At 36.8% G+C, this 26,684-nt stretch overlaps 1 protein-coding gene across 7 annotated transcripts in view; it reads left to right on the top strand.

Moving 5' to 3' along the window:
- The window catches only part of SMAP1 (small ArfGAP 1), a 130,765-nt gene that overhangs the window by 58,598 nt on the left and 45,483 nt on the right, over positions 1-26,684 (top strand). For 4 of the 7 annotated variants that reach the window (XM_040983615.1, XM_040983616.1, XM_040983614.1 and 1 more), the window contains exons 3-4: positions 4,718-4,803; positions 15,472-15,547. In XM_040983615.1, coding sequence (XP_040839549.1) covers positions 4,718-4,803; positions 15,472-15,547 — 162 coding nt within the window. Of the gene's footprint in view, positions 1-4,717; positions 4,804-15,471; positions 15,548-23,338; positions 23,420-26,684 lie in introns of all 7 variants that reach the window. The other 3 variants (XM_040983612.1, XM_040983613.1, XM_040983611.1) reach the window with 1 other exon arrangement.

Here is a 26,684-nt window from a genome sequence, read left to right on the forward strand (position 1 = left end):
CTGTCCTGGACTGCTTTTTCAGGCCATCACAGAGAGCTGGAAGCAAAATGGAATAGGTGGGATACAAACTGGTGCCCATATGGGATCTTGGCACCTAGCAGTAGAGAATTGGTCCATTGAGCTATCCTGCTGGGCCTGAGTTTCTCACCTTTTAAGTAAACTTTTGTTTTTGTTTTCTGTCTTAAAGCTTTGTAGGCATAGTGCTTCCCACTTCTTTCTCTTCTCCTTTCCATTCTCACCAGCCCACTGATTTCCTCCATATTACAGTAATACAGTCCTTCAGCTGCAGTCACAGTTCTAACATTCTGTTACTTACATGTGACCTAACATCGTTGGTATAGGCAAAGGATGAGAACCTAATACATTGTCAAGGTATATTTAAAAATTTCTTTGGTGGTCCTTTTATATCAGAGTAGAGATACACACTGCAGCTCATCTTCTCCTGGTACTCTGGTCTCTTATGCAGTTAATTTATGAGAATATATGTATGTACTAGTTTACTTTGGCTTATTTCTGAAGATAATGGTCCCCAGCTGCTATCACTCTGTTGCAAATGGTGGCATTTCATTCTTTTTAATGGCGGAGTAGTATCCTAAGAGTAGATGTACCACGGTTTATCCATTCCTCTTTGGATGGGCATCTGGGTGGTTTCCATGTCTTTGCTGTTGTAGATTATGCTGCCAATTAAAAATAACTGAGAATTGATGAGACATAGTGTGTGTAATTGATGCTGCTTTTTGCCATCAACTTTCATGTTAAAATTTCCATATAGTCTTGCTTACCTGGTTGAACCTTTTCAAGTATTCTGTCACAGTTTCAGTGAACTATATCTACATGACTTTTTGTTTCATTGCAGATACTGTGAGACTAAGGTATTTTCTTTTTCCTGGTCGAATTCTTTCCAGATGTTTGACTTTTTGATTATGTAACTTGATCATTCCTGCTTCTAAATTCACACCGTAACATAAAGAAGCAGTGTTATCTGAATGCTGTGATTGGAATACATTTTTGTTTCTCTGTTCAGGAAAACTGAGCTACATTTGGAGTTTCTAGGTTCTTCTCCTCTCACATAGAATTACATTTCACCTTCACTTATAATCACTCATGGCAGTATCTGCCATGACATAATAGAGACCCTTGACCTTGTACTGCATGTTCAACTTACAAACTTTTTACGCAGTTTCGAAGCTCAGTTTTATTTTTCTTTAGTTTTGGCTTCATTTTGAGTTAAAATAATCACTGTTAATTTTTTCTCTGGCTGCTATCCCTGTTACTTGACTTTCTTATTATCTCTAGGGAGATGGCTTAAAAAATGTAATTTACTCTGAGAGAATACTTAAATTAGAGGTCCAATAGAATAGATACCCTGAAGTGATTACATTGGGATTTCATAATCTAAAATCTTTCATTTGCGAGAAGAAGCAGTATAATTTTGTTTGAAGGAAGGTAGTTCTGTGATTACTCTAGACCTGCAGCTCTAGATTGACATTAGCAAACATGGGTATAGGGACATACATGTGGGTTATCAGGAAAATAAGTGTTAAAAACTGTTTCTCCATTAGTTAAATCATGAATTTATGTAATAATTCTATATTTTTTGGTAACATCCCATTTAGTTTCTGATGTAATAGAACATCAAGAAAATACTGTTTGGCTAGTTATTACTCATAGATAATACTTAAAGTTATTTATGCTGTGGAAATTATTATAGTACTATTTCTATTTTACTGGGGATAACTTATTATTTTGTGATACAGTTCCATAGCCTCTGGGATTTCACTTACCCCCTCCCCAACACCCTATCCCCCACCCTCACTGATTACTTCTATATTATACTTCTTCAAAAATAGTCATAAGTCCATTATTGCAGGCATGGAAAATGGCAGCGTCTCCAGCACCCTGTAGTCAAGACATATTCAATGGTTTCATTAGTCCACTCCTAATCTGGTATCAGAAATGCATACTGCATTGTATCCTCACATCTGGATATGATCGTCTCCATTACAGTTAATAGTACATCCCCTTAAATGAAAAGCCACCAAAAAAAAGGAAGAAAAATAGAAATTTACAAGGCCACAAAGCTAAATAAGGTGCTACTGAATGACTAATATGTTACTGAAGAAATTAAATCAAGAACCTTCTTGAAGAAAATGATGCTGCTCTCTCAGTGAAGAATCCATTGATTAAAAAAAAAAAGTTCTGAAGAAGCAAAAGCATCCAAATCCATGAGATATAGTTTCTACTGATCATGATTGGTGAGCTATATCTCCTGTAGGCAACAGATAGATGGATTTTGTTTTTTTAATCCAGTTTGTATCACTGACAGATGATTGATGGGTTGAAGCCGTTTATATTCAGAGTTAATATGAATGGATGGTAACTTGATCTTGTCACTTTAGCATTGGTTTGTTCATTGATTTAGTATTCTGTTATTTTACTGGAATGTTCTTTGCATTTGCCTTTGGTTTTGGTGGGCACAATTTCTCTGTCAAGAAAACATCTTGAAGTATCATTTGTAGGGCAGGACTGGAAGAGGCATATTCTTTTAATTTTTCTTTACTGTGGAAGAATTTTATTTCATTTTCAAAGACAAAGGAAAGCTTTGCTGGGTACATTATTCTGGACTGACAATTTTTTGTTTTTAATATCTGGAATAAGTCCATTCTCTTCTGGCCTGTAGAGTTTCTTGTGAGAGGTCTCCTGTGAAATTAATTGCCATTTTTCTATATGTCAATTGATTGTTTTCACATGTACATTTAAGGATCTATTCCTTATATTTGGTTGAAGAGAGCTTGATTATTGTTTGTCTTGGTGGAGATGGCTTTTGGTCAACCCTGCTGGGAGTTCTGTGCCCCTCCTGTTTTCTGTTTCTCAATCCTTTCTCTTTTAGAAATGCTTTCCTTTATTATTTCATTGAATACGTCTTTAAACCGAGCTTTTCTTTTCTGGAATTCCCATAACTCTTCTATTTTGCCTTTTAATAGTGTCTTAATTCTTGAAATACTTTTTAAAGCTTGATTCAGCTCTGCTTCCAGCTTTTTGATTGTTTCCCCATTGTGGCAAGAAATATCTTCCAATTCTGAGAATTTTTTCTTCTGCTTCCTTCGTTCTGTTATGGAGACTTTGCACTGAATTTTTAATTTGCTCTGTTGTGTCCTTCATTTCTAATAATTTAGCTTGATTTTGTTTCAGTGTCGCTATTTCCTGACATACTCCTTAAATTCCTTGAACTCCTGTATGTGATTCTCACTGTTGTTAAGAAGCTTTATAATGAGTTTTCTTAATTCTCTACCCCCCATTTTCTTGATGTATTCCTTAGTTAAGTTTAAGGTTGACAAAGGCTTTTGTTCTCTTGCAAGGGAATCTTCAGTAATATTCATTGTGCCTGTGTCTCTTCCTTTGTTCTTGGTTATTGCAATTCTGGTTAGCAGGTGCAGCTCACTTTTGTCTCTCCGGTTACATAGCTTTTGCTACACTGCACAAAATGGTACTTGTTGTGCCACTTGTGGAGTTCTTGATTTGCTATTAGGTTTAGAGACTATACCTGGTCCTATTTTCGGTGGAACCTATAGGATGCCACATTAGTGCAATGCACTGAGCCAGAAATGAGTGTGCTCCCAGCTTAGTGTGTGTTCATTCCTGCCATTAAACCTTTGCCTCCCTATACAAAGTGGTGCCTCATGTGGCTCTGTTAGCAGTCTGGGATGTGATATCCACACTGTTCCTGCAGTGCTACTTCAGGATCTGCGGGTCTGTCTCTGTCTGTGTCTTTGTCTCTCTCTCTTTCTGCTCCTGGTCGAATCAAACAAATGATCAGGAAAGGCAGTTCTTTGCCTGGGATCACCTGCTGGAGGCCCAGTAAACTCCCCTTCTTACCTGACTGACTGTGGAGCTCAGATCACTGCTTACTGGCTGCCACTGAGGTATCTGGTCACTACAACACCACACAGTAGTTTCTGCCGCTTTCCCATGTCCTTCAGTTTCCGGGTACCACTTTGCTGCCAGCCTGTCTTTTATTTCCTGGAATATGCTGTCTTTGCTTCACCCTGGCTAATGATTCTCTGGTTAAACATGTCTTTACCCTATTCTGCCATCTTGATTATCCTGTGCTACTATTTCATGTCACAGATTATATAAGTTTTAAGGGAGACATAATAATAACATTTGTTGATAAAACTTGACCATTAGTCTAAATTTTGTGGGTAAAGCTTTTTAGAGTATCAAAGGACTTAATTACATCAAAGAAATAAACTTAATTTTGCACTGTGCTAGCCTAGCAATATTTATTTTCTAGCTTTAATTGTGACCCTGATTATGAATTTTGAGAATTCCAGAGTGGTTTACAATGCTAAAACTAAGACAGTTTGGTATTGTGTTATTAGTCATGGGGATCCCACTGTTCAAGTGGTATATTTAAGAAACAATACTTTCCACAGCCAGGAAATAAACTTTTAGGAAGTAGTGAATATAAAATAGTATGCTTCTTACAAAGAATACATGTTTAGAAATCTATGGATGCATTTGTTTTGACAACAACTCAGTATTAAAAATAAGCTGCTATTTTGAACTTGAGTAATTGTATAATTGTGGTTTAAATATGTTTCCAACAATAGCATACGTTAGAAACAATGTTACTCAGCATTTGTATATATGTATATGTAGGAATTACTTTGTAATGTTAATAGTAATGTAAATACTTGATTTTCTTTTATTATAGTGCATGCAAGAAATGGGAAATACTAAAGCAAGACTACTATATGAAGCTAATCTTCCAGAGAATTTTCGAAGACCACAGACAGATCAGTATCCTTTAAAATTGTGTTGTGAGATTGTAAAGAATTAGCTCATTTTCATAGTTCATATCTTATCTAATAGTATTTATGAAGATGTAAAATTTGCCTTGCCATTGCTCCATAAAGATAGAAGTTATTTTCTCTGGGCATCATTTGGTATATATAATAGGCTTTTAAAAGAAATTGTTTACTTATTTAGGAGGCCGAGAGAGAATGAGTGAGTGAGCATGCTCCCCTCTGTTGGTTCATTTGCCAGATGCCCACAACATTCATTTGGCTAGGGCTAAAGCCCTGGTGGCTCAGGAGTATACAGGATTCCAGTCATTTGAGTCACCACCCAGCATCTGCATTGATGAGAAGTTGTAGTCAACAACGGTAGCTTGGTATGGAACCCAGGTACTCTGATACGGGATATGGTGTCCCAACCAGCTGCTAAGGCTAAACTTCCACCCTTATAATCTAGTTGGCTTTTGATAGGAATATGGTAAATGTGTGATATATATATTATTTTTATGTATGTATTACTAAAATGTTGTGTAACTGGCAGTTTTGGCTGATCTCTGTTATTTCTTTTTTCATTTGGAAGAGTTACAGAGAGAAAGAGCTGTCTCCCATTAGCTGCTTTACTCCTCAGATGGCTATTATGCCAGGCAGAAGCCAGTAGACAGGATCTTGATGCAGGTTTCACTAATGTGCAGGTAGCTGGATTAGAAGTGGAGTAGCCCAGACATGAATAGGAGTCCGTATGCTGGCATTGCAGCTTAATCTTCTGCACCACAATGCTGGTGCTGATCCCTGTCATCTACTGAAAGTATATTGTTCATTACTTTATATTGTGAAAGATTTGATTTGTCTTTTAAAATCATTTTCGTAAGAATCTTGTTGGTTAATTCAATTCATTCCCTTTCTTTCTGCTCCCAGCCCACAAATTTGAATTTATATGTAAGATGCCTCATATTGAGGAATTCTGTTTTTCTGGAAGTTTTGTATAATTATTTTTCTGTGAAGCAGTTAAGTATTGAAATATTTTCAAGGGAAGTTATTTAGTATGAGTAATGAAAAATTCATGTTAATATTGTCTGTCAGTATTGCATTTTTCTCATAGGTTTCATGATGGTGTTTGCCTTTAAGAATGGATAAGAAATTTTTCCATAGGCATTTATTCAAGGTGTGTCTCATTTGTCAATGATACAATCATGTGATTCTGTAGGATTTGTGAAACTTTATATTTGAGAAAGTAATTCATCAAAACTGCACTGCTCTCTAATATGATCTAATTGTAGGCATCTGAGTTTTGTGTGAAAATGACAATAATGATTTGGCAATGAAATGTAGCTTCTTAAAATCAATTGTATATTGTTCTTTTCTATAGTTTAACGATTTTCCCAGATATAGTGTATAGGTCATTGCATACTTAGATTCGGTCAGAAACATTGTAATTAAAAAGGTAGTAATTTCCAGTTGGCCTCTTTTGTTTCGACTTCTGTCACCATTGTCTCACAAATTGAATAATCTGGTATAAAGGCCATTTCTGTTACAGAAAGATCCTGGACTAAGAGTGTGGGATGCATTTGCAGATATAAAAAAAATGGAGCAAAAGTATGTGGGTGGGAGAAAATAGGACCTTTTAGGGTTTTGTTGTGATAAGATTATGCATAAGGTATCATAAAGAAAGGTATTTTGTGAATACTTTTCGTATTATGTAGAGCAGTTTGAACTTTTAATAAATGTATTTTAAAAAGAAATATTAAAGATGATTTTTTTTTTTAACACAAAGGCAGAGTTATACAGAGAGACTAACAGAGATCTTTGATTCACTGATTGGTGTGCTGCCCAGGTGGCTGCAAAAGCCAGAGTGGACTGTGCTTGGTCATCTGCTGCTGTTTTTTCCAGGCATGTTAGCAGGGAGCTAGATTGGACATAAAATGGTGCGGACTGAAAGTGGTGCCCGTACAGGATACTGGTTGTTTTAATTCACTCCCTTTTTGCTCCCAATCACAAACCTGATTTAATAGGTAAGATGGCTCACATTGAAGGATCTTCCTTTTCTGAAAGTTTTTGTGTATGTGTGAAGGGTTTGGACCAGATTTTTTGGTTTTGGCTTCCCTTGAATATTGTGGGGCAATTTAATTATTTGAGGATCCTAAAGTTTTGGCTTTATTGTTTATACAGTGCCTTCAATAAAAAAAAAAGTTTTCAGATTTAGTTGATAATTGTGAATCGTTGTTTCCACATTTAAACCTGAAAGAAAGCAGGGAAGGGTGATATATAGCTTGAATGTATTTCTGTATATTGAATTCTTCTGTGTATCATTTTGTGTAAATTAATAGGCATTCAACTTCTTAAGTTATTATCCATTTTGTGATGAATTTTGTAAAAGGAAGATTTATATTTAAAAATATTTGTTCTTACCCAAAGTTTTCAGGAAAGATGAGATTTTTATAGTAAATTGATTTGTATCTCGTATCTATAAATCCTTGACCTTTGACATAGTGAAGATATAATACTGGCAATAATAGCTACAAAAGATTTTTTGTTTTTTGCAGACATGAGTTTTCCCTTTGCTAAGCACTGCTCTTGGCATTTTAAGTATTATCAAAATAGCCACATGACATAAGCATATTTTATTTTTTAGGGAGGGTAGGTGGAGTGCACAGAAATTTTAAGAAACTTTTCAAAATTCCTGATATTACCTCCTGAGTAAGGTTCTTAAATATTATTTTGTGATGGTACTCTGCTTGAAATTATTTTTGCCGCATTTGCATTTTGTCAGCCTTTAATAATAGATGGACTTATAGTGTGTGTCTCTGTTCATCTAGATCAAGCTCTAGGTGAAGATTTCAACTCTGAGTAACTATTGGGGTTCATGTTTAGCTTCTCTATTATCTGTATGTATTTTATTCTTAGCTCAAGCATGCTTATCGATTTTTTTTCCCAACTAAACAGTACAGCTTTCAAAGCATTTACAAATTATAGCCATATTTATGAGGTGTTAAACTTTTGTTGTTCCAAAAAGATAATCTAATGGTTACTGGAAACAATTTGAATATAAATAGAAGGTGCAAGTACAGCTCTTGGACAATGAGCCCATCCTCCATATTTTCATATAAGACTGTAGCCTTAAAATCATTATAATAATTCTTTTAAAAATTATTATAACAACACTTTCATCATTGCTTCTTTTAAGTATGTCATTTGGATGTTTTGTAAGGAAGGCTAGTAATAAAACTAGTATCCTTCCTTTGTCCCTTCCACTCACTCATCCACCCTCCTAACTGCCCACCTGTTGGTTATTCTAAAACTCTTTGCTCTAACATTTCTGCACTTTTAAGGGTGTAACATTAATTGTCTTATCCTTAGGGGTGAGTAGAACTAACCTGGGTTAAAAATATGGGGTTTCATTGCATTCCAAAAAGTACAAAGCGTCAGTGCTTACAAAAATCACACAAAGACTACTGTGAAAAGTGTAACTCTTCCTATTAATGATGGACTGATTGCATGTGCTAATGCATGACATAACGCTTTACATTAAGCTTTTCAGTATTAGATATTTTGTCTGAAAAATTTAATTACTTCACGTCCATGTGATCTGTTGTACACCAAAGCTAATGAGCAGTTCTCTTTCATTGAGTGTTTCAGAGTTTGCTGCTGTCAGTGGTATGTGTCTAAAACTGGAGGGATTTTGGTCTTTGAAAGTAGACAATTTAATTGTCTCTGAAATGATATCTTTAAAGAAAGGGAAGAGAATCTTCAAATATAAACACATGTTATAAGAAAAAGTAAGTAATTAAATGTTTTCCGGGGCCTGTTGGCTACCAGTAATTAGTTTTGTTAGTGTAGTCAATTGGGGCATTCTAGTGCGTGCTTTGTAGCTATAGGCATGGGAAAGAATCTGACATATATTGATGTCCAATTACTAAATCCCAGATCAACTACTTACAATACCAGGAGTCTTCAGGAAGTTAATAGAGAACTGCATATTATGAAACTACTGTGTGTGAATTTCAAAACTAAGTACAATCATGTTTTCTTTATGTTGGTGCTTGAAGATATTATTGCTGTTTCTAATTTTTAAAGATTTATTAATTTATTCAAAAAAGCAGATCTACAGAGAGAAGGAGAGACAGAGAAGGATCTTTTGTCCACTGGTTCACTCCCCAAGTGGCCGCAGTGGCCTGAGTTGACCTGTTTTGAAGCTAGGAGATTGTTCTGAAGCTAGGAGATTCTTTTTTTTGCTTGTTTTTTTTTTTTTTATTATATTTTGACAATCTTTACATAGTTAATTAGGGTAAAAAGGTTCAAGGGCTATAGGAAAGTGGGTAAGACTATTATTTTTTCCATATTGTTTCCTTCATGTTTAAAGGAGCGTATTAAGGGAGAAGGCCCACCCAATTGCCAAGCCTCCCCAGGTCCCGGATGTAGGGTATGCTCTGAGGTTATTGCTCAAGTGGTTTTGATATTTCAACAGTTATGAATCACTGCCAGTCTTGCCACTCCATGCATGATGAGGTCTTTGAAGAATCCACTGATGGACATAGTCCTTCATAGAGTCTCTGCTTGCCCCATATTTCGCTGCCAAGATATAGCTGAGATGGTTGGTTGACCTGTTCTGTCTTCTTTCTTTTCTTGGTTAGGGTTCTGAGTCTGGCATTTTGATTGGGGAGATCTCCAAGAATCTTTGTCTGATGTGTTCTCGGACCTGATTCTTGTATGTGCTAGCAAGTATAGGGCCTGGCACAGTCCATCTCTGCAATCAGCTGGTGGTTGCAACTGCTGGGTTGGTTCTGGTTTCACTCACGACTTCCACTGGAACCAATAGGTGTTGTAGTCCAGCCTGGTTCTGCCAGAAGCAAGAGATTCTTGCAAATCTCTCTTGCAGGTACAGGGTCCCCAGGCTTTGGGCCATTCTGGACTGCCCTTACAGGCCACAGACAGGGAGCTGGATGGGAAATGGAGCAATCAGGATTTGAACTTGTGATGACATGGAATCCTGGCATATGCAAGGCGAGGACTTCAGCCACTAGGCTGCTGTATCGGGCCCTATAATTTGTTAAAGTTTATTATTAATCTGCATCATTGTAACAATATTTTCATTTTAGGTGATATTTGAAGACTGGAAAATATTTATTTGCCAGTCTGATTCTTTTGTTTCTCATATATTCTTCTATGTAAACTTAATAATATGCATGGCATTTTATCCCAGAAACAGTTGCTTAATAGTAGTTATACCTTCTCCCTGCCATCGTCTCTGTTTTAGAAGGTTTGCCTATCAGAATAGCTTTATATTAATAAGAAGAGTAAAAAGTTAAATAACATTCATTTTTTACCATGCAGTGTTCTTAATTCTTCATATATACAATTATCCTGAAGGATGTGTTACTGGTATTTCTCCCATATTGTAAGTAATAAAAGAACACTAAGTTATATAATAACTAGAACTGTCTTTGTCTATTTCATGCTTACCATTTGTCAGTTACTGTACTAAGCAGTTTGAGTGTGTTATTCCCAAAACTCTGGGCAACCTTGTGATGGGTTACCACCATTTCCTAAGTAGATATGGGTTCCATGGAATAACTAATTTCATAGTCCCGGTACTGCCAGTTAAACAATAAGTTCTACCGGAACCAGGAATGAAATGTATATTGGAACTATTCTGCTTTGAGAAATTAGATACTGGATTTAATGTATGAGATGGAAGTATGGTCAAAGTTTTGGAGAGAATCAAGATGGGGGAATAGGGTAAGGACAAGTTTAAACGGACAGGGAAACACTTAATCAGGATGAAGCAGAGAGGAAATATTTCAGGAAATAGGAAAGCACAGAACAACAGCAGAGGGTTATTTGAGAATGACACAGAAAAGCAGTGGACACAATGGTGTGGTATTGCAGTGACTGAAACTCCAGCGGCATTCAGCTAACAGCAATCTGAACTCCACCAGCAGCCAGAACTCCACCAGCAACTAGGTGGGAAGGGACTTTCACTGAGAGCTTGGAAGGTGAACCCAGACAAAGAACTGTCCGTCCTGCTCATCCATTTGATTTGATAAGGAGCCGAGACTGAGCAGCAAATCCTAGACGGGCAGTGTGAGAACAGGGTGGAATTCACAACCCAGTCAGCACCCTAGAGCTGAATTGGCACCATTTTGCGTAAGGAGACAAAGGCAAAGGAAAGGACTGGGCATATGCTGAGCTGGGAGTGAGTTCATCTCTGACTCGGTGACTGCAGCAATGTGACATTCTACAGGTTGCACCCAAGACAGGTCTGAGTAGCCCCCAGACCTGATGGCCAGCAGATCAAGAATTCTAGCAGTGGTATAACAGGCACCATTTGTACACTATGGCAAAAGCTTTTAACACTGCAGGAGACAGCAGTGAACTGCGCATGTGCTGAGCTCGTGAGCACTCACTGAGTTCTGTGGATTGCATTGGTCCTTCAGAAAATAATACCAACTGTGACATCGTATGGGTCAAAAATAGGTCTATGTGGCACCCAGACCTAAAGTCCAACAGGTTCTGGCAAGATCAACATCACCAACAACATAGCTATATAGAACACCTTGTGTCTCCCTAATCCTGGGACTTAATCCTATCAGAAGTGGGAGAAAGCTTGTACAGACAACAGTGCAACCTCAACACAGTGTCACAGGAGATGGAGATTGGTGAGCCAGGATTTGGGGCTATGGAGTTCTTTGTGGTAATCTAACAAAAGAACCCAGACCTGGAACTCACTGAAGGGAGTGGCACAAGTGGCTACAAGCAAAGAGTTGTGTATCAACTACAACAAGTAAAATTGAACTGCCTACTTGTGGGTGACACAGCTTAGAAACCTGCCCCAAGGAGAAGACTCTGCTAACCCGAAGTGCAATGACCAAGAGCAAAAGAAGAGACAAAGGCAGAATGAATATTATTGAAAACTCCCCTGCGAACTAGCAAAACCCTATGCCAACCTCAGAGTTAACTGAAGAAGACATTGAGTAAATGGGGGACACAGAATTCAGAAAACTCATTTTAAAGCTTCTGATCAACAGTGAGAAGCACATACAAGAGTTCAAAGAATTTCAGGAATATTTTACACAAGCAGCAGCAGCAATAAAGCAAGTCAAGGCTGATATATCAAATTAAGAACACAGTAGAGCAAATTAAAAGTACAGTGGAGAGTCTCCAAAATAGAATGAAGCAAGCAGAAGGAAGATTTTCAAAATTGGGAGGTATTTCCTGTCATCCCGGGGAAGCAAACAAAAAGCTGGAAGCAGAACAGGAAAAGGCCAAAAAAAGTATTCAAGAATTGAAAGACACTGTTAAGAGGCCTAAGATAAGAGTTATGGGAGTCCCAGAAGGTGCAGAAAGAGAAACGGGTTTTACAAATCTATTTAATGAAATAATAAAGGAAAATCTCCCTAATCTAGAGAAAGAATTGGGAAACCATATCCAGGAAGGACACAGAACTCCCAACAGGCCTGATCAAAAGCAATCTTCAAAAAGACACATGATTATCAAGCTCTCTTCAGTTGAACATAAGGAAAAGATCCTTAAATGTGCATGTGAAAAAAATCAATTGACATGTAAAGGAATGCCAATTAAACTCACAGGAGATCTTTCACAGGAAACTGGGCAAGAAGAGAATGGAGAGACACATACTCCAGATTCTAAAAGAAAAGAATTGTCAGCCTAGGATAACACATCCAGCAAAGCTTTCTTTTGTCTTTGAAAATGAAATAAAATTTTTCCACAGTCAAGAAAAGTTAAGAGAGTATGCCTCTTTGAAGCCTGCCCTACAAATGATACTTCAAGATGTTCTCTTGACAGAGAAGAGGAATAGCACCTACCAAAACCAAAGGCAAATGGGAAGAACATCCCAGTAAAATGACAACAGAAGACTAAACCAATGAACAACCCTTTGCTAAAGTGACAGGACCAAAGTACCACCCATACATATTAAACTCTGAATGTAAATGGCTTAAGTTTAATCAAACGTCATAGATTAGTAGACTGGGTTAAAAAGCAAAACCCATTTATTTGTTGAATAGGAGAAACACATTTCACCAGTAAAGAGCAGCAGAAACTATATCACATGGGTTTTGTTGTTTTCTGTTAGTTGCATCTCTTCAAAACACTTTCTTCTGATTAAATCATTCAATGACTTAGATCATACAGTGGCATCATTTTCTTCAAGAAGGTTCTTGATTTTCATTTCTTCAGCTACACGTTAGCCATTTAGTAGCGTGTTATTTAACTTCATGGTGTTGTTAATTTCTTTTTTCTGATACCGATTTTTGGTTTGTGACTTTTAATGGAATGTACAATAGCTGTAAAATGGAGACTGTCATATCTAGTAAGATGTTATTTAACTTCATGGTATTGTAAATTTCTATTTTTTCTATTGTTGATTTTCTATTATGACTTTTCATTTGAGCGGATGTTTAGTAGCTATGAAATAGAGACTAACATATGTGAGGATAGAATGTAATATGCATTTCTACTTCCAAAGATGGACTTACAATGAAACTGTTTATTATATCTTTTTTTTTTTTAAAGATTTATTTTTATTATTTTTTTATTAGAAAGGCGGATATACAGAGAGGGGAGACAGAGAGGAAGATCTTCCGTCCGATGATTCACTCCCCAAGTGAGCGCAACGGGCCGATACTATGCCAATCCGAAGCCAGGAGCCTCTTCCGGGTCTCCCACACGGGTGCAGGGTCCCAAAGCTTTGGACCGTCCTGGACTTCTTTCCCGAGCCACAGGCAGGGAGCTGGCAGGGAAGCGGGGCTGCCGGGATTAGAACCGGCGCCCATATGGGATCCCGGGCGTGCAAGGCGAGGACCTTTAACCACTTGCGCCACCGCGCCGGGCCCTGTTTATTATATCTTAACAATAGGATGCTGGTATTGTCCATGCCTGCAGTGATCGACATATGACTGTGTATGAAGAACTGTAGTTTAGTAATGATATAGAGAAACTGGAGGTGGGTAATTGGGGCTAGGATAAGGGAAATGCTAGGAGCCTATGGAACTGTATCATAAAATGATAAAAATAATAAAATGTAAAAAAAAAGAATCGTCAGGATTTCGTTAGAAAATGCTATACATTGGCTGTAGTGTCTGTTAATAGGTAAATGTGTCCCTGTATAAATTTGTCTTGGCTATTCTTTGACATTAAATACAGTCCAGGAGTCAGTGATTATTGGTCCACTAGCCCACTGTCTGATTTTGTAAGTTAAATTTAATTGGAATGCAGCTTTTCTAATTCATTGATTAATTTTCTGTGGTTGTTTAGGAAGCCTGTAGGCAAAGCTGGATATTGAACATCTGGAACTATATAGTGTAGTCTTTTAAGGTCAAACTAACCATGAGAAATTCACTTGCATGTGGATTTTATATGAAAATAAGAGAGGACATTCTTGCTCTAAGAGGCATGCAAGAACTGAAATACTCATTGGCTGGCTTCAATACTGAGTGCTGTTTCAAGCCCCAGCTGCTCTGCTGCCAGTTCAGCTTAAGGTGACCCAAACACTTTGGTCTCTGTCGTTTGAGAGACCAGGATAAGAGTTTCCTGACTGGTACAGACCTGAATGTATTTTCCAGCTAGGGAATGAAGTAATGGAGGGAAAATCTCTTGACCTTTCTTGTGTCCTCTCATCCATTTTGTTGACTTTCAAATGAGTCAATCAATAACTATTAAAAACTGAAGCTAGGAAGTGAAAACCAGCAAGGACTTGCCATGCTTCCTAAATTAATTTTCCTTTGGGTCACTCCTGTGGACTTAAAAAAAGTTCACTTTATGGCATGCGATTTTTTTTTTTGTTGAAGTAATGTTTTATGTTAATGATTAGGAATTCCTAACCAGTCACTCTGTTCCATTAGTGTCTTCCATTCCATTGTTTTAAAACAGTTGCAACAAAGATGCCAGTTTTGGCTTCATATAATTTTTTTTAAAAATTGCTTCCTTCTAATACAGTTTTTGAAAATGTTTGTCCTAAGCAGAAACCTTAGTTTTAGCTTCTTGACTTCAACTTTGTGAAGAAAAAACCGCTCCTTTTTGAATGCACAAGGAATCCTATATGATACAGCAAGAAACAGCATGAATATAGTAGAGAGTTATATAATTATAATAGACAATACATGGTATATATCTATATGTTATGTATAATTATACAGTACATAGAATATAATATATTATCTACTATTTAGCTATATAGTATATATTGTATATATTATCTACTATATATAGTATGGAGGAGAGTGATTTAATTATTCAGACACTGGTTAAGCAAATAATTGCTTAATTCTTCTGATTCTTTGTGAAGTGAAAATAATTAAATATTTTCCTCAGTGTTTTGTCAGTGGAATTAGAGGAAACAGCATATGTATAACATAGAGCAAGCAGGGCCTTCTGAGTTGTGCTTACTGCACATGTGTTCAAGTTTATTCTGAGTTTTCAGTATGCAGTTACAGTTTGGTGGTAGAAATGTTGTTAGTAATAGTAGAGTTAAGATTTGATAAAGCAGAAGAGGAGGAGGTAGACTTTGGGAGAAAGAATGGGTTGCAGAATTTAGTTGAAGATGTAATGCTAAGTGAAGTATAAGTTGAAGAACAGGCAATTTAAAGTTGAAGTCCAGGCTTTGTCAGTTGTCCAGTGTCATCATAACCATGCTTTTCCTTAAGTTATTTGTTTTCAGAGCGGTGGAGTTTTTCATCAGAGATAAATATGAAAAGAAGAAATACTACGATAAAAATGCTATAGCTGTTACAAATGTAAGTAAAAATCTTCATCTCCCTCCAACTGATGTGTGTTGACTCTATTTCAAACTTTTAGCGTGTAATATATCCAAATTTTTTGCTACAAAAAGTATTAATTATATATTTTAAATATTTGAATACTAGAAATTCTTTAGTCATGTAATGGTGAGTCATTGAGAAGCAGAACTTCCAATTCATAGAGAATCACATTCTAAGTCTTAATAATTGCAAATGTGGCATTTATTAACTTTATAAAATGTGAAAGAAGATAATGCTTCAGCTGTGAAAAGAGAGACTAGTTTGCTGGATTTTGGAAATAAAAAAGAAAGCAGGTTTATACCTCTTTTCTGAAGGCTTTGGTGAATTTGCAGAAATAATAAATAGCCTACATATGTATTAAAACATGGTATTTTCATTGCTTATTATCATGCATTTTAGTTGAGGACTTAATGTAATAATTTAGCATCTTCTTTTTTTCCTGATTAAATGTTCCAATACAAGTTAGTTGTAGTTTAAGGTTAATTGCCTTGATTTTTGAAATCATTTTTTGGTCTTTGATTCCTATATTAATAAGCAAGCTGTAAAACTTCTGATTAAAGTCATTTCTCAGGCAGTTTAGAAGCCAGTAGTTTCATTACATTTTGCATAGGAACTCAGTTTTACTTTTAGCTTACATGGAAAAGCAGTATTCTAAACATTCCATCAAATCCTAACAAAATAATTTTTTTTTCTCTCTTTTTTTTTTTTTTTTTTTTACAATCTTTACATAGTTAATTAGGGCACGAAGGTTCAAGGGCTATGGGAAAGTGGGTAAGGCTATTATTTCCACATTGTTTTTGTCATGTATCTGGGGTAAAGGGGGAGATAAAGGGAGAAGCCCCACCCAGCCACCTACCCATCCCAGGTCCCTGATGTGGGGCATGCTCTGAGGGTCTTGCCCAAGTGGTTTTGATAGTTCAGCAGTTGTGAATTGCTGCCAGTTTTGCCATTCCAAGCACGATGAGGTTGCTGCAGAATCCACTGATTAACATAGTCCACCTTAGAGTCTCCGTTTGCCTAGTTTTTCACTGCCAACATATGGCTGAGGTGGTTGATTGATTTGTTCTACCCTCTTGCCTCTGTTGTGGTACCAGGTATCCTCTGCTGGCATCACAACAGAGGACAGAACAAATAATATTTTAATGTATCATTTTTGAACATAAGAAAAAGCTTTCTTCAGAAAGGGTTATTTATGTTTAGTATGTATTTTGGAGTGAGGAGGTCCCTGTTGTAATTTATGCTGTATTTATGAGGACACAAGATGAATCTGAACAATTTATAAAAGTTGATTTGTTGAGCATTATGTTTTAAAATATCCACAAATTTAAGGTTAGTGTAAGCATTATGGAAGGGGAAGGACTAATTTAAAATATAAGTAGCATATTTTCTTTTGAAACGTTTGATAACATATTTATAAAACATGTTATTTTATATTCTCTTTAAAATGTTAAGTGTTCTATTGCTTCTTGTTTCATTTGTATTATACATTTTTTTTTTTTCATTGGCAACAATTTTAAAATTATTTTTACGTGGTAATATACAGGAAAATAATCTTATCTTTGACAGCTGTTATTGTGGTACTTGTTGTTTTTCCTCCCTCAGATGTGGCAGTAGTATGTTAATCGAAGAGAATTTCTTCATTCTTGATGTGATAGAATAAAATATTGAAATAATAAATGTTTCAGCTGATTCAGTGAATTCTGGCAGCTGTGGTGTTGTGTGTATGTATGTGTATTTTTGGAGTGGGAACATGACAGTATTAGTATTTGATGGACATTGGTGATATTTATACAGGTATTAGTTCTGTAATTTCCCCTGTTTTTATAGGCTTGATAGTAAAAATTTTAAGGCAAAGATAGTATACTAGTGAGCTTATGTTACTAATGAAATAAAATTTGGAAAAACCCACAAAAATCACATTTAACTTAAGGAACGATATATTCTGTTTATGCCTTTCTAAGCAAAATTATGATTGAAGAAAACCAATTTATGCTGTAGGAAAGTTTGAATTATTTTTCCTCTGTATGGTAGTTACTGTGCATGTAATACAATTATAATGAGAGTTGCATTAGATATTTGTATTTGTCTTCAGTGACAGATGAAGCATACATTCAAACAAGCTTTGCAAACATGCTCATTTTTTTAAGTAGTACTAGAACAAAGAGAATATGACCCTTGCTTTCAGAGACATTTATCATAGTGCAGGTAAGGTCAGATTTTAAAAATAGGCACAGTATGAGGAAAAATGTAAGGATCTTAAATCTGTGATATTTAAGGACTATTAGGTTACTTGTGGAAGATAGTTTGAAAGCTGACTGTACTCTGATAGCGATATCTTGAGTGACTGTTAAGATTCATGTGATCGTTACCCTCTTATGAAATGATCTTAAATTATTGTGACTTTTTTGTTTTTTGATTTGCGTTTCATAATGTAGTCTCCTCCTGTTTCAGACTATGTTTTTGAGGGTTCTAAGCAGTATATGTTGCTGTTCTTTTTTTTTTTTTTTAATTTTCAGTTAGGGCATTACAGGAAGAATGCAAAGGTAGACCTTCTTTCTCTGTGTAAAACAGTAGTTTTTGATCTTGACTGACTTCTTGCCCTCTATAAAATGAACGTGTCAACTGCTATAACACAATACAAAGCAGTAAACAGCCACAGAACAATTAGCAGCCACAAAACAAAGAACTTTTTGTTGTTTTTGTAAAATATCATCCTGCTGCATCCCAGGCTGTTTTTGACTTTGTATTTTATTTAAGAGACTGAGAGTCTAAGATTGGCAGAGAGAGCTCCCATTCACTGTTTTAATCCCCAAATACATGAAATGCTTGGTCTGGGCCCAGGATGAATCTAGTAGGGAGAACTCAGTCAAGATCTGCCATGTGGGCGGCAGAAGCTCACCTGAGCTGTCATCTTCCCAGGTCTGCCATTAACAGGAAGCTGGAGCCAAGGGTGAGAGGTAGGTATTGAATCAAGGCATTCTAATAATACAAGATGTGAGCATTTTAACCACTAGGCTAAGTTCCTGCCTCCAGGTTATTAATTTTTGAGTTAAGGCTCACCAAAATGCATCTTTTTTTTTAATTAAAGATTTATTTTTATTAGAAAGGCGGATATACAGAGAGGAGAGACAGAGAGGAAGATCTTCCATCCGATGATTCACTCCCCAAGTGAGCACAACGGCCTGTGCTGTGCCAATCCGAAGCCAGGAGCCTCTTCCGGGTCTCCCACGTGGGTGCAGGGTCCCAAAGCTTTGGGCCGTCTTCGACTGCCTTCCCGGGCCACAGGCAGGGAGCTGGAAGGGAAGCGGGGCTGCTGGGATAGAACCGGCGCCCATATGGGATCCCGGGCGTGCAAGGCGAGGACCTTAACCACTTGCGCCACCGCGCCGGGCCCACCAAAATGCATCTTAAAGAGCATGGGTTTGAATGGAACTTCCAGCATTCTTAGGAATTTATTACAGAAGCCCAAATACCTGGGCATTGCTCTGCTGCTTTTCCAGGCTATAAGCAAGGAGCTGGATGGGAAATGGAATATCCGGTATACGAACTGATGCCCCATATGGGACTTAAAAGCAGAGGATTAGACAATTGAGCTGCATGCCTAGCACCCCACCCCCAAGAAGCACAGTCGTGAAGGGAGCTCCCAAGTCTAGCAGCTCTTCAGCAGCTGAGACTAAACTCACTTTATTTGCTCTCTTCCTTCACTAGCTTGTCTCTGCTCTGACCTCTTTTCTTTTTTTGTGTTTTGAATTAGCTTTGATGTGAAAGAGCTTAGTTACTGTTTGGTTTTGTTTGTCTCTATTTTTCGTTGCAATTTGTTTTTCTATAGAACAGGGATGATCCCAGGGTATACATTACATATTATTGTAATAAGCAAATAAGATACAACATGGTATTGTTAGTCAAGTACCTAGCACACCACTGAAGAGGGAAGGTAGTAGTGATAACAAATCACTGTAAGCGAGTAGGTGATTAATAAAGAAACCTTAACTGATTGCTAGTTGGTTAATCCCTCTTCATTTCAGTCCTTCAGCTTCTGTCTGTGTGCTCTCTAGTGATTCTTGCTACAGATCGTAAGTGTGTTGCCCTGCAAAGGGCCTTGAGCTGGCTTTGTTAGAAGACTTAAGTCATTTTCAAAGTTTTCCAGAATTCTTGCTTCTTCTTGACTTAGCTAAAAATTTAATGTGTTAAGATTATGTGTTTCTGCTAACTTGGTGGTTGTGTTTATCTTATCAGTATCTTAACTCTCCTAATGATGAGTTTAAGTGATGATGTCTTTGGTCTTATTAATTTAATCTGTTTTCAGATATTTTGTACTATCTTTTTATAGAATTTATTGCTCTTCTTCGTCTTTTTTTTTCTATTTGGAAAGTCAGAGACAGATTCCATGCACTGATTCACTCCTGAAATAAACTCAACACCTGGAGCTGAGCTGGTGTGAAGCTAGGAGCCAGGAGCCAGGAGTTTCCTCCAGGTCTCCCACATGGGTGTAGAGTTCCAAGCACTTGAGCCACCCTCTGCTGCTTTTCCAGGCTACAGGAAGAAAGCAGGATTGGAGGTGTAGTGCCCATTTGCGATGCTGGTTCCAGCAGGAGAAGATTATTAGCCAGTTATGCCACCATAATATGCCCCATAATTTTTTATCTTAAGACATACCATGAAACATAAATTATGATGGAAATATTTTAATTCAGTTTTCCCACAATTTTTTTTTAAAGTTTTATGGCTAAATAGTGGAGGATAGGCAGGGCAAGGAAGTATAGGAAAATAAGGTAGATAGCACTTGTGGCCTGATTAATGAATTTGGACTCTGTCCTTATGTAATACATGTGTGAAAACTATTTAAACCCCAGCGCCTATAAAACTGTACTACATAATACAATGTAAGCAACAATTAAAAAAAAAAAAAGAAAACTATTTAAGGCTTCTTTTATTTTCAAAGATTTATTTTATTTTTATTGGCAAGTCAGATATACAGAAAGGAGGAGAAACAGAGAGAAAGATCTTCCGTCCAATGATTCACTCCCCAAGTGAGCGCAACGGCCGATGCTATGCTGATTCGAAGCCAGGAGCCAGGAACTTCTTCCAGGTCTCCCACACGGATGCAGGGTCCCAAGGGTTTTGGCTGTCCTCGACTGCTTTCCCAGGCCACAAGCAGGGAGCTGGATGGAAGTGGAGCTGCTGGGATTAGAACCAGTGCCCATATGGGATCCCGGCACGTTCAAGGTGAGGACTTAAGCTGCTAGGCCACGCCGCTCGGCCCTGTTTAAGGCTTCTAAGCAGGGATAAGTGGTAATAAGATTTGTATTTGAAAATGACTTTATATTGAGAAGGGATTTGGAAAAGAATAAGACTAGGAAGAGACTAGTTATAGGAACTAAACTAGGATGAGTATCGGTGCTTTCTTTTAAAAGAAGACTTAGTAGGCCTTGGTGTTTGTTTTCTTTTTGCTTACACTTTGCTCTTATTTTTCTTCTCTCTCTTATATCTCTGTTTTATTGAGCCTTACTTTCCATTGTCAGTATATTAATTTTTCTTCATTTTGCTCACAGTGCATCTTACCCTGCTCAGTGACATTTTAAAATGAATTTTTAGAAGTAAATTTGGAATGTAACATATACAGTAAAAGGCAAGCATTTTACGGAACACATCAGTGAATTTCAGCAAATACTTTTCCCTATGTAACCACTGCCACTGCAACCAAGATGTAAAATCTATGTAGCACTCCAAAAGAGTTCTTGGTGTTCCTTCCTAATCACCTTCCACTTCTGCCCAGGAAACCACTCATTTCCTTTTTATCCTTGTTGTGTTTTGTTTTTAGAGTCTCATATAAATGGTGTCATGTGCTGTGTGTGCACCCTTTTGGGTGTGCTTTCCCTTATAATGCTTTGAAAATGTTATCTCCATTTTTGTGTGTACCTGTTTTTATGTTTTTTACAGTTTCTATTTTTCATGCTATAGTTCCATTGGCTCAGGGACTTCCTCCTTGATCCGCCCCATGTACTCTCTCCAACCAGTTTCCCCCTATATTATTACAATGGTATAGTCGTTCAGCAAGTCACAGGGCCATCATTATTCTATGTGCATCATGACATTGTAGGTGCAGACAGTGGTACAGAGTCTAGCATCCTATTGTTAACACATGTTTATATATTTGTTTGCAGGTAGTATTTTATTATATAGGCATACCATAGTTTGTCATCTATTCATTTGTTGATCTGTTGACTTTTTAATTGTCTTTGAAGCTGAACAAATTACTGTTTCCTTTCTCAGCTGGAACATATTAAAGTTCTTGTATATTTTATACTAAAATGTAAATTAAACTACTGATGTTGAATAAAATTTTATGGTCCTTTTGTGTTTTGAAAGTGCTCATATTTTCTTTCCAAAAGACGAACAAGCACTTTATAATGAATTATATTACCTGTTTAGCAATACTTGACATACTAAATGCTTTTATTTCACACTTATATTTTATGTTCTGTCTTTACAGAGTTGGCACATTAATATCCTGATTAGATTGTCATCTGCTGAAGTGATTTTGTAGCTTTTTAATTCTTTCCTTTCTATATAAATTAGCAGTTAAAAATTTCTAGCAAACAAATATGCAGTAGTGTAAATCAACTAAGTCAGGGTTTAAGTATTAACCACTTTTTAATGAAGATGGACCTCTCTTTGTAGCATATGTATTTTCTTTTGTGTGTAATTTTCAGTAGTAATTATATGGATAGTTTGCACAGTCGTAACAGTGCCAACACTTTATAGGGAAAAAAAAATCCCCAAAGCTTTATAGTCTTGGGTTATGGTTCAGAAATTACTTCTGCAGCTAATTTAATGAGCATATTGAGGGAGTACTTGTCATCGTCTCTGTTATTTATAATGACCAGTCTCTAATGACCAATCTCTAACAGTGCCATCCCTAAAATATAGAGATGTCAGTTTTATGGCGTTAAAGATCTATACATTTTGCAGATGTATTTCAGTTGTATTTTTACAGTAAAAAAAGCAGGAATATAATGTTTCCATTCAAGTGATCAATTGCATGTATAGAAATTAAATAGAAGATAGGTGAAAAAATTTCAGGTAAAACCCAGTTTATATACATAAATTGCCTCTGCTCCATGTAAAAGTGCTGTATATATAACTGTCTCATGATGCTTGGAGTAGTCAGCAAATACTGCACTGAAAAAAATTGTGTTTGCGTGCTTATCTTGGAGGCAGAGGTATAAAAAATGCTTTAGTAAGACTGTTGGCTTCTCAGCTGTTTTATTAATATTAATCTGTTCTTTTTTTTCCCTCACTTTTTTCTATTTTAAAGAATTAGAAATTGTAATTAACTTACTGTTTGAGCTGTTTTTATTTTTTAGTCTTAAAAATTTTATGTAACAGTGAAAACTGTTCTGCTACTTGGGACAAGGTGTCTCCATGCCTCAGAGCATTCCTGTTTCAATGGTAACATTAATCAGAAATGAACTGTCTGGGAAGTTTTGTTATTTTTCAGATATTTTTGGTGTGTTCTTTTCTAAATACATTTGGAAATGTTATATTCTGGTGAAACCGCTGTTTAATAACAATATTTCATGCTAAATCCTTTTAGAAATTTCAAACAAATTTTAGGCAAACAGTGCCTTCTTGATATACTGTTAGCATATTCCTGAGCGCTCTGTATCTCAGAAGTATGCAGGTTTCTGTTTCCTTCCTGTGCCTGTTAATTCTGATTCCGTTCTTTTTGCTCTTTTCTTCTTACCTTTCACCTGCCTTCCACAGAGTTCTTCCTCTGATGCTCCTCTTCAGCCTCTGGTGTCCTCTCCTTCCGTGCAAGCTGCTGTTGAGAAAAACAAACTAGAGGTATGGCAGTGTTTTAGTCAGTTGCGTTATATTAGCGTTCAGTTGTGAATGAACTTTCTTTGACAGTGTGCTGTGCTTTCAGAGTGTTGAATAATTGCTGCTTATTTTTAAAAACTATTTATTCTCATTTTGTTTAAAAAGCAGACAAACATGTCTTTAACGGTTGGTTCACCCCCCCCCCCCCCCACTGCCCACAATAGCCAGGGTAGGTTTAGCTTGAAGACAGGAGACTGAAACTCAGTCCAGGCTATCTGTTGAGCCATTACCTGCAATGCATGTTATGACCTAGCTGCCTCCTAAGGTTTGCAGTCATGCGAAGCTGGTTTGGAAATGGAGGAGCCAGTATTTGAACAGGCCCTCTGATATAGGATGAGGGCATAACTGTGACTTAACTGCTCAGTCAAATGCCTATCCTGTTGTTTATGTTTTAGATGATTCCTTGTACTGAAATCTATTAAATACAACAATTTCTAGAATTTTTCTTATACCACAGGCATATTTGGAAGTCTTTAATTTCAGAGCAACTGACTTATTGGTGCCATAGATATATCTGTACAATTAAGAAGCATTTAATTTTTGTTACTTCATTGACTACCTTATATGAACTTTTTGAACTATCAGAAAGGTCTCGGGCCAGCATGTTGGCTCAATTGACTCATCTTCCTCCTCCCAGTGCTGGAATCCTAATGGGCCCAGTTTGTGTCTGGGCTGCTCCACTTCTCATCCAGCTTCCTGCTTATGTCCTGGAAAAGCAGCATGGGATGTCCCAAAGCCTTGGAACTTTGCACCCATTTGGAAACCTGGAAGAAGCGAAGGTCCTGGCTTCTGGTTTTGGATTGGCTGAGTTCAGCTCTAGCCATTGCGACTATTTGGGGAATGAACCAGCAGATGGAAGATCTTTGTCTCCGTGTCTTCCTCTCTCTAAATCTGTCTTTCCAATAATAATAAGTAAAAAATAAAGATCTTGATTAAAAATATCTTCTGTGATTCAGTTGTTACAAGCACCAGCAGAATGTTGACTGTCATTTTTTTTTAACACTACTAAGCCACATACTAGATTAAATGTATGTAGTAGTAGCCACATACTAGATTAAATGTATGTAGTATGTACTAGATTAAATTATGTAGGATCATGAATTTAGATTCTTCAACAGAAATTGTTAAATATATTCTGAATAGTGGTGGTTATGCTGCAAAAGTGATACTTAACAGAATGCATTTTTAGCATTATCCTTATAAGTGTTTGGTAGTTTTAATTCCTTTAGCTATCTTTTCTTTTGTTAGGTTAATTTTGAGGCATTCTTTGTCATTTTTCCTGTGCCTTCTCCTTGATGATTGGTATATTACATGTTAGGGTTACATAGATAAGATACAGCCCCTACCCTCAAGGAGCTTCCAGTCAAATGAATGAAAATAAATGCAGTAACACACATACTGTACTTTGAGGTATAATTACTGTCCTGCAGTTAATAATGGAGGCATCCTTCTGATTCAGCTTAAACTCTGAGTAAGTATGAGTTAAGATTTAGGTAGCTTTCTATGCAAGTCAGTTTATGAAGAAAAATGGATAAAGTGCAGTATTTGGGGAGTTGTAAATTGATTGGCATGGCTTAAATAGGTGTGGGGCAAGGAGAGAAGTAGAAGGGAGAGAGAAATTGGAACTCAGTGAAGGAGTTTGTTCTTCATTCTGAAGGTCCAGGTATTTAATGATACAGATGAAGGAGGAACGGACTGATGGGATACGATTTTTAGGTTGTAACATTGTTTAACTGGTGTATGTACTTAATTTTGTGATGATGAGTGAGTCTGTTCGCTCTAGTACAGGAATAAACTGATGGGACATGTGCTAACCTTGGAACAGTAAATGAAAATGAATGTGTGATTTTTAGAGCTGAAGAAGGTTGAATCCATAGGCGTTAGCTCTTTATGAATTGTGGAGGTGGTTTGAAAAGCTTGTGATTATCTCCATTGAAAATGGCATGGTTTACTTTGATAAGGAAAAGAAGGATGTGAGGAAGGAAAATCAAGAGAAAATTCAAATGTAGATTTGTTTCTGAGTATGAGAAACTGTGGAACATGCAAATATCCAAATGGTTGGTTGGATATACATACAGGTGTGTATTTCAGAAGAAGTGTTTAGGCTGCAGAGAGAAAGGAATAGAGAAGGAGTGACACTACAAAGCAAATCTGGGAGGTTATGGGGACAGTTTTGGGGTACAGAGTGCAGGGTTGGAGATAGGCAGGCCTGGGTAATTTAGCTGTGGTGGCTGAAGTTAGTTGGCAAGCTTAGGAAAGGAGCTCTCCAAAGAGTATGGGGATCACCATGAGAAAATCAGAGGAGGCCAAAGATCAAGTGTAACTTTCTGAAAAATTTTATTGGACATGTTTCTTACTTGGGGATGAGAATAGTGATGCTGTGTTGCTTCTGCCTCCAAGTTTCTTAAAAGAGTGTTCTAATTCTGTGGTCTTCAAAGTTTAGGAAACAGCCTAGAAAACGTGTTTGGGATATCTGTTCAAGCATTTTTCCCTTATACTTTTTAAAATGTCTACTTTTGTGTATGTTTCATGTGTATATTATATTGTTATTGGTACTTTATAAGCTAATCTACACATGATATGTTTTTAACGTAGGAGTACCTAATCAATTTTTGGAAACCGTCTTTAATCAAATCACATATTTTTATTATAATGAACCCAATATGTACTTTTCACTATAGTACTTGAAGGTTTATAACAGTTTTCGAGAAAAAAAAATTTATTTTTAACATTGTTTACATAGTTGAGAGGGATGCACACCCAGTGAGTCTCCGATTAGGGTGAGGGAGGGTCAGGGTATGGACGAAGGTGAGTGGAACAAATATTCAACCTTTTTTCCTCCTGTGTCTGCAGGGAGAGAAGGGGAGACTATATCAGTAGCTGGGGATGAGGGACAGTTGTTTGATGATACCTTAGACACCACAGTGTGTTCTGGGAATGTTACTTGAGTGGTTTTAATAGTTGAGACATCATTGCCTCATTCTTTAGTTTCCATTTTATCAGTTATTTGTATAGCAACCAAGTTTCAGGAACTATTATAATACCAAATGCTGTTACAGATTTGTTCACAAAATAGTTCAGGACACCTCAGGGTCTCACAGTATTCTTTGATTGCATAGCAGCTTTTGATTCTATAAATGGGAATCACTGTAGGTCAGGTTGTTTGTTCTAAATTTAGAGACATATTGTTACTTCAAAGACTGCTCATACTTTGACTACTATCAAACTC

Source organism: Ochotona curzoniae, unplaced genomic scaffold (genome assembly GCF_017591425.1).
Source record: "Ochotona curzoniae isolate NIBS_2020 unplaced genomic scaffold, NIBS_Ocur_1.0 contig_3819, whole genome shotgun sequence".
Classification (NCBI taxonomy): domain Eukaryota; kingdom Metazoa; phylum Chordata; class Mammalia; order Lagomorpha; family Ochotonidae; genus Ochotona; species Ochotona curzoniae.